Genomic DNA, 16,404 nt, shown 5'->3' with positions numbered 1-16,404 from the left:
TCATGAAACCAATAAGCCCCTTGTCAGTGGTCCACAGTTGCCTTGGCAACGGTCCACCGGGTACAGTGTGTGTGAATTGCATGAACATCTGCGCCTTAATGTCCTTGGCGTTAGCACCTCGCGCGCTGATAAAGGTATGTGGGCGCAGACGTACACGTGTGTCTGAATACTTATTGTTGCCGATGCAGACAGTCTATTATGCAGTCGTGGTGCGTTCAAGGACTTGCACCTCCTCGGGCCTTTCAAACGTACTTATGTAATGAAGCTAATTGTTGGTTCAGCTGTCAATGCCATTGATTTTTTTTTTTGGGGTGTGTGTGTATTTGTAATATTCCCGTTTCAGTCCACTATGTGATGAAAGGAGATACGTGGTTTGTAGTAGATGCAATTAAAAGATTTTGTTTGAAAACACAATGACCTTAAACACTCAAGGTAAAATCCCGCTTTAACAAAGTCGACATCCTTGATGATGTGCCGTATGTTTAGAAAAGAAACGCGGAGAATGATTTCCTAATGAGGCCGCTGTCAGGGTTACGCTGACCTTCAGAAGGAATCACTTGTTGAGAGTAAACACGCTGCAGCTTGTTGTTAGCGTGACCGCTGCGGTGGCCATCACACTTCTTTTTTTCTACTTTTTCTACCAAGCAGTCTGTCTCTTTGTTAATGTTGGGATGCTCTTTTTTTTTTTTTTTTTTTAAATCTGTAAACGGCGAACAGTCCGGCCTTCCATGCTGTGTTGGCTGCAGAATCAGAGACAAATTGAGTCGAACAGAAGGATCAGAGGTGATGGAGTAAACCAACTGACTTGGACGCGGAGTTAAAGGGTGTTTTTGGTGTGAACAGACGCGTCATTTTTAGGGGATAGTTAGCGAAAGAAGCTGAGAAACAAAGAGAATGAAATACAGGACATTTTCAAATAGTCTCTTTTTCACTCACAGTGGAAAGAAGCAAACTTGTGATGTCTTTCTTAAGGGAAGGTGGAAGAGAACAAATAAAGTAAAGATGTAATATACAGTTATGGCATTGTTAATACTGTATCCATTTAACATATTAGTATAAATGGCTGAATTTGTTTTTAAGAAAACACCACAAGGTACATTCAGAAGCTGTTGATGATTGTTTCAATGATTTTGTTTGTCTTCTCATCCATGTTGGCATAAAATCTGAGGTTCAGAGTTAATTCCTGACCTTGGAAACAGCAGTGGAGAAAGCTGCAGACACATATTGATATATAAAGTATTTACATACACAATATTATATCACATACTGTGTCACATATCACAGCGTTTTCACAGTGTGATACATTATTATGGACGTTTGCGTAATTGAGCAGTTGAATTTTGATTTTTTTTTTTAAAGATATTTTGGGGGCAGTGGTGGCCGAAAGGGTAGAAAAGTGAGCTTGTGGCCTCAACACTTCATTTCCTATGGAAAGCAAAGGCCTATTGAAAGAGGCTGGGCTATGGGGTATAAAACACATGCGCAGTGTAACCGTAGCTGCGGCTGTGCGTTGTTATTGGCTCAATTTCGGCAAGTGCAGGCTGCACATGTGTTATACCCCAATAATATGAGGCGATGATGATGCGTGACATCTCCTCTTTTCACCCTCCTTGTGGAAAGCAGGAGATGCAGTCAGCCAATGTAATGTGGTAGTGTTGCAACGAGTTGGAGAGGGTCTGTATTTGCATAGAAAAAAATCTCAACTTTATGCAAATGAGCCCGTCCAGTGCAATGCGTAAGGCTCAAAAAACTTGGACCAAGCTGTGAAACTAGTTCTAAAATGAAACGAGATTCAGCAGTGGTGTAGACTATTTCTCTGGTGGATTGTTTAGACGAAATAACAGAGAGTTTACAAGCAGGCCGCCATGTTGTTTCCTGTTTGAAACGGCAAGCAGAAAACCAGGTACCAATCCGGTGCATTCCACGATCGGGTATATCACCGCTTGAACGGCCAGTTGAGTGGAGCAGCATGTCCCCTAGTGTCCTCACCGGATCTGGTGGACATGTAGCGGGAGAGTTGCCGGTTCAGTCCCTGGACCGCCAGGATAAATCTGAGTGAAAGTGAAAGAGCGACTCTCTCAGGTGCCCTTGAGCAAGGTCCTTCACCTTCAGCTGCTCCAGCAGAGCTGCTCTAAACCCGTCAGATCAGGCAGCTTCCTGATGTGAACTGTGTGATTGTGAGCAGGACGTTCCTGAAAAAGAGGAGCATTACAATCAGTGGTACTTAGTTCCCTCAGTGGATAAAGCATAAAAAACACAAAACTACACAGTAAAAGTACAGAATGTTATCACGATGACGTTGAAAACATCTCTAACGGCTACAGGTTTCAGCTTTTCATTGAGTTTATTCCCCTCTAATTTGTTTTTAATAGCCAAACATCCACCTTGAGGACTGCTGGCCACGACTTCACGGTGCTTAACAACATTAAGAGGTCAGTCTGGGCCTCTCATTACAACAGAGACACCAACGTTTTTTAGCCAAACTGTGATGGAGCAAAGCAGTGAAGGTTACAGGTATCATTATCATGACTCGCAGAATCAATTTGAAATGGGAGGCAAATATAATTATGATGTGCTGGTAAATTAATACTTTCACCCAGTCACACCGCACGGCTCTTCACACTCGCGGCGCATGTACTGCCGGCGGAGCCTTCATTTGTCTCGGCAGCGAAATTAATTTGCCTTGATGTTTTTCAAAGAGCTAATTTGCAGGCTAATTAATCTAATCAGTCTGGAAGAGAGAGGAGGGGATTCAACTTGCTCTGTCTCACTCAGAAAGAGACACCTGTACACACACTGACATCTCAACGCTGTTTGCACATACAGACTACTAAAATGTAAACAGGTACAAGTGCTGGCCGACCACACACACATATATATACACACACCCAACCTCACTCCTCCCCCACCGAATCTTTGTCATCAACACTTGCAGCACGGCAAAGGGCAGCGGAAAGGTTACAAGCGTGAGTTAGTGGAAAGGTCGAGTTAAAGGTCCTGCTTTATTTTGCTTCTCTCTGTCCGTCGTGTGCCGGGTATAAGGAGAGCCTCCCAATGAGAGACAGAGAGAGAGAGAGAGAGATCAGCAAGAGAGGGGAATGTTTAGCTGACCTTATTTTGATCTCTGCTTCTCAAAGAGGATTAATCCTTAAGTAATGGTATTTAAAGGATGCCATATTTGATTAAGAAAAGAGAGACATCAATGGATCAACTCTTCCCCCACATTTCTAAAATAATGCTGCTGAGTTCAAGTCAAACTGTCAAGGATGCGGCGCTGCTTTGGTATTGTGTGACGCAGACAAAATGAAAAGCAAGAGGAGGTTTTAAAGTGATGTAGAAATTCAGCTGTGGAGTGGATGTTCGCTTTGCTGTCTGGCTGCACGCTCATAGGCCAGATTTGTCCTAATTTAGCTCAACTTAGAAGTCTTGACACATTCAGAAGATTTGCAGCATTTAAGTTGTAGCTCACTGGTGCTTTTCACCCCGTCCTGGGCAGAAGATGTCAGTAATTTTCCTCGACCAAGCACGGTCTTTAGAGAGGAAAGGAAAGTCCCTGTTCTTTGCTCGGTAGTCTCAGTTCAGCTTTTCTCATCTTCCAGCCACTTCAGGGATCCACTCAGACATGCCCGAGCCATCTTATGCTACGTGTCCACAGCCTCCGTCCTTTCCACGCTTCCCATTCATTGTCTATGTAAGCAGCTGTGCAATGCATTCTGGTAGCATTCATGCATTTCAAACGTTGGCCGCTCCTCATTTGCATAAAGTTGAAGTCTAGGCTCCTTTATGCAATTCAGGGGCATCTGGCGTGACTCGCCGCCGCCTCTGGAAACCCCCTGAGAAACTTTTAAACTATCCGTTGTCGATCTAAAAAAAGACAGATTCAGCAACTGCATGGCTTATTACTTTCCTAAAATGTTTTCAGAAATACATTTTGGTGAACTATTTTCGTAATATACAAGAAAGAAGTTCTCCAGAAGTTTCCAAATGGTTCCAGTTTGAAAGCTGCGCTCAGCAGCCCACGAGGGAAAGCGTTCATCCAATCAGGTGCCTTGTGTCTAGTGGCAGCCCATCAAGCGTCCAATGCTGGGAAGCGAGGCGATCCCTCATGTACCATTAAACTTTAATGTTTAATTTCTTCAACTATGTCTTTCTGTAGAATTCCTCATTGAGTATTTTTATAAGCTATAAACCCAATATGTACCGGGGTTAATTGAAATAAGTAATGATTTTTGAGCCCTTGTGTCTAATTTCCTTTGACTGACAGCACTGAATGCAGTTTGATTGTTGGTATTAAAGGGTTGGTTCTGTTACTGAACCTTTTCTGATATGTAGTCATGTAGGTAGTTTTTGTATTATTTACCCACGTTTTGGGATTTATTTGCTTTCACCTAATACAAAGGATGTGAATGGATTTTGCTGCTTGCTTAAATTTAAAAGATCCAACAGAAAAATAGCAGTGTCCCCGTTACTCTGAATAATTCACAGAAGACGCTGACAACTGTTTTAAGTGGGATTGTTTATCTGGTAGAAAGTAGTTCCAACGAAGAACAGCTGCTTCTAAGACTGGAAGGATGTTTTTTTTTTAATCTGTTTTTTAAGTATCTGGTTCTTGTTTCCTCCAGAGCTCGTCTGTGTCTCCTTCGGCCAGTTTTCGGACCCGAGAGAAGCACCGGAGTTCGAGCGATTACTCGTCCGACAGCAAGAAACAGAAGACAGACGATAAGGAGCTGGCCTCGACGCGCTATGTGAGTCAACGTAAAGTTATCTTTTATGACTTGATACGTATATTATTTTATTTTAAATAGTTATTTCTGAAGGAAAGGCAGAAGTTCTTTATTTGAATGTTTTGTGATCAGAACTACATTCACTACACTTTTGGCCAAAATTGAGTCTCAAATATTCACCACTTTAGAGAAAAAAGAGGAGCGACAGCTTTCTAATACAAAGTCCACAATAAAACAAAGACAGCCTGACAGACAGTATGTGAAGTTATCTCACATGAGCCCTATTCAGACCCACACAGTGAGTGAGAGAGCTGACATGTCAACGGTCGTAGCTCGGATTTGAACTCAGCTTGTTGCAGTTTATGACTTGTTCTTCATCCAGATGATGAAACATCTGGATGATACACAAAGGAACCATTTCCACCACTTTATCTGATAATTAAAAACATGCAAAAATACAAAAAGCCGTAATAGCAGAGGAATCATTAAAATAGTCTTTATGGTCTTCTTTTAGAGCAATAATTAAATCCTTGATTTTATGATCACCCTTTTTATCTCGTGTACTATTAAAAAAAAGGCATATTGAATTGGATAAAAGCACTCATTATCTGTATTTTTACTGATGTTTTTTCCTATGACACTAGTTTTTAACCCCTGAAGTTCATAAATTTTTTCCAAAATAAAACAAAATGCTGAGAACATGAAATGCATGTTATAAGTATATTAGTTTATACAGTATTAGTGTGTGTAAATTTAGCACAAAAATTGTTCCCAAATGTTTTCACTACCGAATGAAAGTCCAGTGTTTGTCTTCTATGTGTCTGTCAGGAAAGTGATGGAGAGAAGAGCGACGACAACCTGGTAGTGGACGTCTCCAACGAGGTACGACACAGTTTAGCAGCACGGTGTCTTTTTGTGTTAAAAAATAAAATAAAATCAAATCTTCCTCTCTCATCTGTGCCTGCTGCGCTCTCCCACCACAGGATCCGGCGTCTCCGAGAGGAAGTCCCGCCCACTCGCCTCGGGAGAACGGATTGGACAAGAGTCGCCTGTTGAAGAAGGACGCTCCGCTGAGTCCGTCCTCCATCGCCTCCTCCAGCAGCACACCTTCGTCCAAATCCAAAGAGATTAATCTGGTGAGTCGTTGGGGGTAATTTTAGCCCTCTGATCTCCTTGTTCATCATCTCTCGGGGTAGTTTTCTATTTTTAGGTATTGAGATAAATGTAGTCATTGTGAGTAAAGTATAGGAGAGAATGAAGGTTTGATGTTAATGAAGACAAACTCCTGTTGGTCAGAAGATGATCAACTATAAGTAATGAGAAATGTAAATAAAGGGCAAAATAAAGGTGATAGACGCTGGATTATATCAGGTGCAAAAAGCGTTAAACACTTTGTACGTTTTTAAAGAATATCAATTTTATGAGTCATGAACTCCGTCACAGCATGAATAGTTCCTGTATTATTTAAACGTTTCTGCTCTATTACATTTGTAAATGGCTGCGTATGTCTTTTAGCTCTAAAACCATACTGCAAACAGATCTCTGCTCCATCTGAAGTAGGATGCACGATAGGAAAAAAAATTATAATATGTGATAACGTTGTTGAATATCGCGATAACAATATTACTTGTGATTAATAAACATATATTAAAGTGTACTCAGTTCAGTTTTTTCTGCTGCTTTCAGTGTTCTGCTAAAATACAATACATTTATTGTTGAATTAAAAAAATTAAGGAAATTATTTCCATTCTTTTATTGAACAAATTGAACATTGAACTGTCAACCTATAAAAATAAGAATGATAGCTACATTTTAAAATGCAGTTTTCCACTGATACTCTCTTTCAACTAACTAAAAAAAATCCCAGAGTGCAATATCGCAGTTCTTCGCGAGGTGTTTATCGTGCAAGTTGACATTGAGATTTAAGATTTTAAGCTTTTTTTGTGTTGCAGAATGAGAAATCCACGACACCCGTGTCCAAGTCCAGCACCCCCACATCCCGCTCTGACGCCCCGACACCCAGCAGCACCTCCACCCCGGGCCTGAGGGCTGCACCCGCTAAACCGCCAGGAGTCGAGACGCTGGGTGAGTGTTGCAAACAGAACATAACACGTCTTGGCGTGCATCAGATATGAATCAGTGAGAAGTTTGACTAAATATGTTTCTCAAAATGCACACAGATAAAACAGGCCCTCTAACCTCCAAATGACACAACTTGTATCAAACAGCATTTTGTCTCGCAGCTCCAGGTCTCCGTACGCCGCTGGCGGTGCCCTGCTCGTACCCGAGTCCGTTTGGAATGGTTCCTCACCCGGGTATGAACGGAGACCTGAGCGGAGCCGGAGCCGCCTACACCGGCCTGCATAGCATCTCTCCTCAGATGAGCGCCGTGGCTGCTGCTGCGGTGGCGGCGTATGGACGCACACAAGTGGTACCCAAACACACACAAACACACATATATTGTATATGTGCACATGCAGACCGACAGTCTGAGTGTCGAATTGACTTCAAGTTTTGCCTGCCAAGGACAGACTGGTAAACAAACAACAACTCAAATCAAATCATACATCCTGTTTTTTAAGCATTCTAGTCATTTTCCTGCTTCTGCCGCTCATTCCAGTTTTAATTATTTAAATGTGATTTTTTTATTGACTGGATTTACTTCTGTTGACACCTTATGTGTGATCAGAGGAAATGATAGAAACATATGGAAAAATGTGCCGTGAGTGAGAGAGTATTATTTTATTGGGTAGCTTTATTTATCTCATTCCTTTTTCTTTATTACATTTGTGCAATACTGTTGGAGATACTGTCTCCTACCAATCATATGTATATAGTACTATGGTTTATTTATATACTATATTACTTATTGTCATGTTAGCTCATCATTGTCTTTCTATCTTATTAATGTAATTCTATCTTATTACTTTAATTTTATCTTATTATATCTTCTATATGACTAGTGCTCTTATATGCAACTAAAAACATCTGATTGTACCGTTGGTCCTGTTTTAACCTACATATGATTAATAAAACTAGAACTTTTTTTATACTTTTATTGCAATCCACACAAAATATCCAACATGTATTTGCAGTTATTTTTTTATTTTTATTTTATACACCCAGTGGTACAAACAGAACAAGAGAACAAGAAAGAAAAATAAATAAACAACTGAAAAAAATAAATGAATAATCTAAAAATAATCTAATAATCTAATTTTATTAGATTATTACATTTTTCTTTTAGTTATTTATTATTTTTTCTTTCTTGTTTTCTTGTTCTGTTTGTACCACTGGGTGTATAAAATACAAAAAAAAAATAATAACTGCAAATATATGTTTTTTTTTTTATATGTCTGGGTTACATATAACCAACAGCGTTTAAGTGAGGACATTTTAGTTGACATATTGTAGTTGTTATTGTCATTTAAATGCTCTTGAAGCAACATTTATAACTTAAGAAGTCTAAAAATAAAACTTTTATGTTAGTCTGGCACTATCCTAGACGCCTAGACATGTTTTGACCTGCGTACAGCGTGGGGGCTGAGTAGTTCATGGTGCGCTGAATACAGAAAACAGCATGATACTCATCTTGATACCAGCTACAACAGCTCTAGTTTTTGTGTTATTTCTTTATTTATTGTGAACTGTATTCTAAACTCTCTTTCTCATATTCTCCAGGTGGGATTTGATCCTCACCACCACATACGTGTCCCGGGCCTTCCTCCCAACCTGTCAGGCATTCCTGGTGGAAAACCGTATGTTTCCTAAATCACCATTTATTTCCTCTTCTTTGTCACATTTGCATGAACCTTTTCCCTTCTCTCTTCTCTCCACGTGTCCCTTCTCCTTCCTCCAGAGCCTACTCCTTTCACGTGAGCGCCGATGGACAAATGCAGCCTGTGCCTTTTCCCCCGGACGCGCTGATCGGCCCCGGCATCCCGCGCCACGCACGACAGATCAATACCCTCAGCCACGGAGAGGTGGTGTGCGCGGTCACCATCAGTAACCCGACGCGTCACGTCTACACCGGCGGCAAGGGCTGCGTCAAGGTGTGGGACATCAGTCACCCGGGAAACAAGACCCCTGTATCCCAGCTGGACTGCCTTGTGAGTGCAATGACCCCTTCATAGAAATCACACAACATGTTTTTTTTATTGTTTTACTGCATACAGCAACTAGTTTATGCATTGATTGTCACATCAGAACAGAGATAACTACATCCGCTCCTGTCGACTACTTCCGGATGGGCGGACTCTCATCGTCGGCGGCGAGGCGAGTACTTTGTCAATCTGGGATTTGGCGACACCGACTCCACGGATCAAGGCTGAACTAACTTCGTCAGCTCCTGCCTGCTACGCTCTGGCCATCAGCCCCGACTCCAAGGTCTGCTTCTCCTGCTGCTCCGACGGAAACATCGCCGTGTGGGATCTTCACAACCAGACTCTGGTCAGGTACGGGGGTTTTGGTTTTTAAACCAGATTTTACCAATTTAAACAAGTTATCAGAACTTCATACAATTAAACTGAAAATAGCTACAACAACCGATGGCCTCCAACCAACTCTGGAGTCCACAGTCAAGTCCAGAAGTCCACAAATGATTGGTCTACCATACTTTTCAAGACAGTCATCTATAACAGTCATTCCCAAAGACTGGGTCGGGACCCACGGGTGGGTTGCAGGAGATTTTATAGTCGCCAAAAAAACAAAGTCCAGTCTTTTATTTAACATGTATATATGCAGTACACCTTTGAGCCACATGAGGGAGCCTGAATGTTCGTATTATTCTGATAATTGCAGCCTATTTATATCACTGAATCTAATATGAAAGGCTAGCGTTCATCCTGTTTGTTGTTACTGAGGAGAGGAAAAAAAGGAGAGCCTGTAAACTCTGCCTAAATGCATTTATTTGGTCTTATTTATAAAGTATTTAAAATGTGTTTATGTTTTCAATAACACACGCATAAAATAAAGTTGTGACTTATCAAACGTATCTCTTTTCAAAATGGCTGGTTTACTTATTCAAGATGTTATGAAGGGATGAGGAAATGGCATTAAAAATGGTCAGGAACATTTTCATTTTTATGTCTTTCTTACATAATCTTGACATTGTGAATATTGTTTTATAATATTTAGGTAATGAATAGGGCCTTCTCATGCTTTGTGTGTGCTCTCCTTTCACATTATAAGTTATTGTTATTGTCCGAAGTGTAATTTTAACTTGTAGTATGTAACAAAGTGCCTACAATTTTTCCTGTAAATTGGTCTGAGGCTTAACTGCCAGAAATCACTAACGCATTGCTTTATTGTAATTATATTGATTTGTTATTATGTATACCAGTACTGGTATGTGTGTGTGGTGAGAAGACAAGTAATAGTTCTCGCCGTGTAACCCCAAATATCGACTTTATCTGACAAATTCTCCCAAGAATTTGAGTTAAACATACGAATTTGACACATTAGTCTTTCATACCAAAATGCCCACCTTTTACAGTTATATTTAGAGGTTATGTTATTTGGAGTAGCAATGTGATCGATGTTCAGAAAGGGTCATTATCAAAGAATTCCTGACATGTCACTCCATTGGATGCTGACAACCTGAGGCCTTCACACTGAAACTGTAAAGACACTTTCTTTCCTTTTGTTATCTTACAAGCGTCTCTTCACAGCAAGACACAAATATTCATACTTATCCTTTGATTTGATGTTTTTTTTCTGCAGGCAGTTCCAGGGCCACACCGACGGAGCCAGCTGTATAGACATCTCTAATGACGGGACCAAGCTGTGGACCGGAGGCCTGGACAACACCGTGCGGTCCTGGGACCTGAGAGAGGGACGGCAGCTGCAGCAGCACGACTTCACCTCCCAGGTACACGAGACACTGTTTTACACACAAACACACCGTTTCTGTTAAAGCTGCAACCTGATAGAGCTCCTATGAACTGCTGATGTCACTGTATGCTAAATGTCTGCTTGGATCCTAGTTTGTGAAGCAGTAGAGTGGAATTAGTTTGCAGGTGTAAAATGCTTTTTACATTACTTTTTATTGTTATTTGGTGGTTAAAGTAAAATGCACAGATTGTTGAAAAGTGTGCATCACAGTAAAAGTCACAATCACTCACAGTTTGTGTGATTACACTCTCTGATTCTGCTTTATTGCAGTAATTTACAAGCTCAGTTCAACACATTTAACCCTCCATAAAGGCCAGAATGAGCACCGGTTTTCTGCTCAAATACCTTTAACACTAATAACACCGGCAGTTAGAATTTAGTTTTTTTTTTCAGGTGAGGAGAAGAGCAGCAATAATAGACCATTACTGCAATTTTCCTGAAAAGACCCATTTCACAATGTCAGTGTGCACAGGAGGAGGTGAGTGTGCATTAAAGAGAGGGCAGGGCAGACAGACAGGGACAGACGTGGCCAGTAGAGTGCTAATGCTGTCCAATAATATCTGTTGTAACCCTCCAACCCCCCTAAAAGCTGCTCAACACCAGCGATTTGACAAAGTAAAAGAAATACAATAGTGTTTACCAGGTTTATCAACCATCAGGTGTCTTCATAGTCTGGGGAAATATTGTTTCAAACATGAGAATTCACCTCATGTATAGATGTATAATTGCTGCGGGCAGGACTGGTTGCGTACTTAATACGATTTTAGAAATTGAAGCAGCCATCTGCTTTGACAGATTAGTATGAAATGCTTATGATGGTGTAGAAAAGCACACAGTGGACTTCTGCCAGCATCCATAGATATGTAAATATCGGTGGCCGCCCCCGCAGACAAACACAATCTTCATGCACGGAAAAAATCAACCAATATAGGAGATGATTATGTATTATATTTATATATACACTATAAGAAATAGAACTACCATAACTGTTGGGTTTCGCTCAAGATTATTTATTGTTCACAGTACGCATAATGGAAGTTAAATATCCCCAACAACATATACAACAGACGAGACACACCTTTAAAAGTATTCACTAGAGAAATAGCTAAAAGAGACAGGTATATATAAAAAGAAAAGTAATCACAGATGATAAATCGTTGCAGATCTTCTCTCTGGGCTACTGTCCAACGGGCGAGTGGCTGGCGGTCGGGATGGAGAACAATAACGTGGAGGTCCTGCATGTCACCAAACCTGACAAGTACCAGCTCCACCTGCATGAAAGCTGCGTGCTCTCACTGCGATTCGCTCACTGTGGTAAGAATCAACTATTCTGTCTTCAAACATGTTGAGCTGTGTTTTTGAAAAGGTCTTTAAGGAAGGAAATGAATGTACCAAGTCTCGGGGTAATTGGCTTGTTGATCAAGTTCTGTGTGAATTGATGAGAACTGTTGCTTTAGCATTAGAACTATGTTGAATGATGCTGTACATGGTTTATAGTGTTACTTTACATGGTGAGTAAAGGATAATGTGACTAAATGTGTCAGCTTTGTGTAGGAGACGCGATTACAAAATTTACAATGTAAATGAAGGTGATTTTCAGAGGAGGCAGTGTACAGCCAGAAATCATGTTGGACCAAGACGTAAAAATCCAGACAAATAATAAGACAAGATTACTTTGTTGTCCCAAAGGAAATTTGTCTTGGATACATACAGTATCTGCACACAGACACAGTACCTACATGTACATGCATAGACTGCCACCAATCATCAAATCGCACACTGCCCGTCATACGACACACAACTTTTTAGTCGTGAAGATTAAGCCTTCTGGTGTTAGCTAGTGTTAGCATGGAGCACCAGTATGAATTTATCTGCAGGAACAAATAGATGATTTTGATGTTTACATTGTCATCACTTTTAACTTCTTATGAAACAGTCTCAATTAAATAACTGATGCCTCTATATGACCCACACAAGCAAACAAGACCATCAACGAGAATATTGGCTATTTCTGTAAGGGATAATGTGCAGCGATTCAAGGGGATTCTTTCACAACAATGACCCGCTAGCTGTACATTATGCGCTTATTGCACAGCTACTAACTTAAGAAATCAATAATTTGACACAAAAAAGGTCCACCAGAGTCCGACATCAGAACTGCGCCCATAGCAACGGTCTGCTATACATGGCAACGATCTGCTATACATAGCAACGATCTGTTATACATGGCAACGGTCTGCTATACATAGCAACGGTCTGCTATACATAGCAACGATCTGTTATACATGGCAACGGTCTGCTATACATGGCAACGGTCTGCTATACATAGCAACGATCTGTTATACATAGCAACGATCTGCTATACATAGCAACGATCTGTTATACATGGCAACGGTCTGCTATACATAGCAACGGTCTGCTATACATAGCAACGGTCTGTTATACATGGCAACGGTCTGCTATACATGGCAACGGTCTGCTATACATAGCAACGGTCTGTTATACATAGCAACGGTCTGCTATACATAGCAACGGTCTGCTATACATGGCAACGGTCTGCTATACATAGCAACGGTCTGTTATACATAGCAACGGTCTGCTATACATAGCAACGGTCTGCTATACATAGCAACGATCTGTTATACATGGCAACGGTCTGCTATACATGGCAACGGTCTGCTATACATGGCAACGGTCTGCTATACATAGCAACGATCTGTTATACATAGCAACGGTCTGCTATACATAGCAACGATCTGTTATACATGGCAACGGTCTGCTATACATAGCAACGGTCTGTTATACATAGCAACGGTCTGTTATAGAGAAATTACAGACCGTGATTGACCAATCAGAAACGAGTATTCAACACAGCCGTGTAATAAATATAGTTATTCTTAATGCCTGTCATCGGGTCTGATTCCCCACAAAATCAGACGAAACGATTTAAGGCACGCAGGTCTTCAGGTCAGACTCCAGCGGGGCCTCTGGCAGCGACCAGCCCATCGCGGACAGACTCAGATCCGCTTTCGATGCCGCCTTCGACCTGCAGTCGGGACTCCGGCGGGAGGTGGAGAGCTCAGCACCGTTTGGGCAAAAGCTTTTATTAGAGAAAAATACATTTTCAGCTATTTTTAAAAATCTAATGTAAGAATCAGTTTGACTTAAAGTACCATTTACAGTAAGTGTTACAGTAACTCCCTTAACCACCATTAATCTCGGATCGCTTGGGTATTAATACATGTTGGGATGGCAAATATTTTCCCTCGATGTGGCCTCATGTAGTTTGTCATCCTCTGCAGGGAAGTGGTTTGTGAGCACAGGAAAAGACAATCTGCTCAACGCATGGAGAACCCCGTATGGAGCCAGCATATTCCAGGTAAGTGTGAAAGAATGAACCATCACCAGAGGCCAGATACAATCCTGTACAGTCTAAAAGCAAGGAGGTTACTGCCTTTATGGAAATATCTTTAAACCAGACATATAACACCTTTCAGCTTTCAGTGAGGAAGACGGTTGATAAAAACACACAAGTGGAGGTGCTGAATACAGAAAAATCAGAAGTAGAAATCCCTGTATATCAAGGACACAAACATTTGAACAAGAAGCCGTCACCGGTGTCTCAAAAAGAAAAGATAAAGTTGCAGTGGGAGCGAAGTGTGTACTCTTTACGGAGAAATAAATCTTCTGTTCAACACCTGTCTGTCAGATACACACACGTCCTTAATCCCTTTTGGCTTTTTCAAAGTCTCAAGTGCACTTTTCACATCTTCACACATCTTTTATTCCCCTTACAGTCGAAGGAGTCGTCCTCAGTGCTGAGCTGCGACATCTCCATAGATGATAAGTACATAGTGACGGGCTCGGGAGATAAGAAAGCGACCGTCTACGAGGTGAACTACTAGGAGGGCCAGGCCGTCCTTCCAGCCGGTGTCTCCACCACCTATGTACGATTTTTAATGTGTATAAAAATGGATTTGAATGGAACTAACCAAACAGACTCTTGGACAGTGACCTTTTTGACCTTTTAGCTGGTCGTGGATCAAAACGAACAAGCAGAACCAAGCACAGAGAGATGATTTTGTTTTCTTACCGAGTGGCTTTTTGTTGTCGTGAGGATGAATGAGTGAGTGAATGTTCATGTGCACTGAGTCTGGAGAGGATGCTGTTGTTACAGCGTTGGCCAGATAACATTCCTTTACACTTTTAATTCCTCTTCTTTTTTTACCAACGTTTGCACGGACAAGCAGTTACAACATGAGCGTCGTCGTTCACATGCTCGCCTTCGTACTTTGTGTGTTTCTCTCATAATTCTAAGTGAGGTGTGAGCTCAGCGTCTGTGTGAATGTATGTGTGTGTGTGTGTGTGTGTGTGTGTGTTTTGACCGCGTGGGCGTTGAACAAACTAACCAGATTGCCCTCGGTGCCCTCACTACTGAGTGACCTTTGCCCTTGGTTCTGCCCCCCTCAGTTCAGACTCCTCTGGATGCTTTCAGTGGGACTCTTTTATTGGTGTTTGGAGGCCAACCAGTCCTTCATTTCCTGCCTGGAGTTTTTTTGTTTGGACCTTTTGGACACTTCTGAGAAAAAAAAAGTGGTCAGCGGTATGCTCGTGATTTCTCTTGGACTTCTATTGGCTTGTAGAAATAACACAGTGCCTTTATGCTACTGCGCTTCGTCCCGCTGAGTGTTCAACTACGCAGAGATGAGAGGTGACGGACTCTGCTGTTGGAGTGGTTTTTAAAAAAGACAGTTTTTTGAGTGCAACATTTAAGGATGGATTTTATTTAAAAAAGATCAGTCATGAGCAAAATAACACAAACGGTAACTCAGATTATCCGGTCTGTCGTCCACTTTGAGGTAATCAGGACCAAACTCCTCTTTGTGGACGTGAAATACACTATTCATGGCTGTTTCTGTCTGATGGTTGGAAGCACGGTGCCATTAACTAGAAGTTTTTGAAGCAACAATCTTCACCGTACTTTTTCTTTCTGCTTTCAAGGTTTGTTCTTGTTGCTTTTGTGTTTGTGTTTGTGCTGCACAGCCCCATGCTCAAATGACTCTCACCTACAGGAAGACATCTAAAAACACAGCACTTCAGTAGTTATTGGCAGAGATGTAAGTTCCCGCTAGATTCTGTGACCACAACCTGACGCCAACCTCCCCGAACCTTAAACCTAAACAACCATGTTAAAACTTTATAACCAAACTTAATAATCTAGAGCAGGGGTCTCCAACCTTTTTTCCTCTGAGAGCTAATTTTGCTAAATTCATCAGAATCAGGTTTATTTTCTACATCGTGGAATTTGACTCCGGTTTTATGCAGCTCTCTCAATGTACTTACACAGAATAGAAATAACAGCTAGGAACAGCAACGATCAACAATAGAATAAGAATACAATAATAAAACTATAAAATAAAATGTCTAATGCCAAATTTCACCAAATCTCCAAGAGCAGACTTCATTTTTTTTTTACTTTTATGATCCTTTAATAGCGTTTCGGCCAACACAGTCATCGCCTCTACTACAATCCTGCTATAGGCGAAGGGCTTTTTTGTGTTTTGTTAGTATGTGAGCCACTTAACGTTCTTTCAGTTTGGTCAACAGAGACCGCTGTCTTTTGATCATTATCTTCAGCTCCTTCACCTTCTCTGTTCGTAAACCGCTACCAGCCGGAAAGAAAAGTTGCTGTGGACTTTGGTGAAGTGGCGCCCGACGTTACATCGTTGACAAGCTAATTGACACGTTCGGTCTGCAAATGAGACACACATTTGTCATTCAAATTAGT

The 16,404-nt window shown here is 41.2% G+C and overlaps 1 protein-coding gene across 10 annotated transcripts in view; it reads left to right on the top strand.

Annotated features, from left to right (window-relative positions):
* Nucleotides 1-16,404, top strand: part of LOC141769785 (transducin-like enhancer protein 4) — a 45,582-nt gene extending 29,178 nt beyond the window's left edge. For 5 of the 10 annotated variants that reach the window (XM_074639196.1, XM_074639195.1, XM_074639192.1 and 2 more), the window contains 12 exons: nucleotides 4,623-4,745; nucleotides 5,553-5,606; nucleotides 5,708-5,860; nucleotides 6,677-6,809; nucleotides 6,953-7,155; nucleotides 8,406-8,482; nucleotides 8,584-8,833; nucleotides 8,931-9,178; nucleotides 10,446-10,593; nucleotides 11,780-11,930; nucleotides 13,919-13,995; nucleotides 14,414-16,404. In XM_074639196.1, the coding sequence (XP_074495297.1) occupies nucleotides 4,623-4,745; nucleotides 5,553-5,606; nucleotides 5,708-5,860; nucleotides 6,677-6,809; nucleotides 6,953-7,155; nucleotides 8,406-8,482; nucleotides 8,584-8,833; nucleotides 8,931-9,178; nucleotides 10,446-10,593; nucleotides 11,780-11,930; nucleotides 13,919-13,995; nucleotides 14,414-14,521 (1,725 nt within the window). In that variant the 3' untranslated portion in view covers nucleotides 14,522-16,404. Of the gene's footprint in view, nucleotides 1-4,622; nucleotides 4,746-5,552; nucleotides 5,607-5,707; nucleotides 5,861-6,676; nucleotides 6,810-6,952; nucleotides 7,156-8,405; nucleotides 8,483-8,583; nucleotides 8,834-8,930; nucleotides 9,179-10,445; nucleotides 10,594-11,009; nucleotides 11,095-11,779; nucleotides 11,931-13,918; nucleotides 13,996-14,413 lie in introns of those variants that run through there. The other 5 variants (XM_074639198.1, XM_074639197.1, XM_074639194.1 and 2 more) reach the window with 2 other exon arrangements.

This window comes from Sebastes fasciatus, chromosome 6, assembly GCF_043250625.1.
Source record: "Sebastes fasciatus isolate fSebFas1 chromosome 6, fSebFas1.pri, whole genome shotgun sequence".
Lineage (NCBI taxonomy): Eukaryota > Metazoa > Chordata > Actinopteri > Perciformes > Sebastidae > Sebastes > Sebastes fasciatus.
This window is presented reverse-complemented; position numbering and strand designations above follow the sequence as displayed.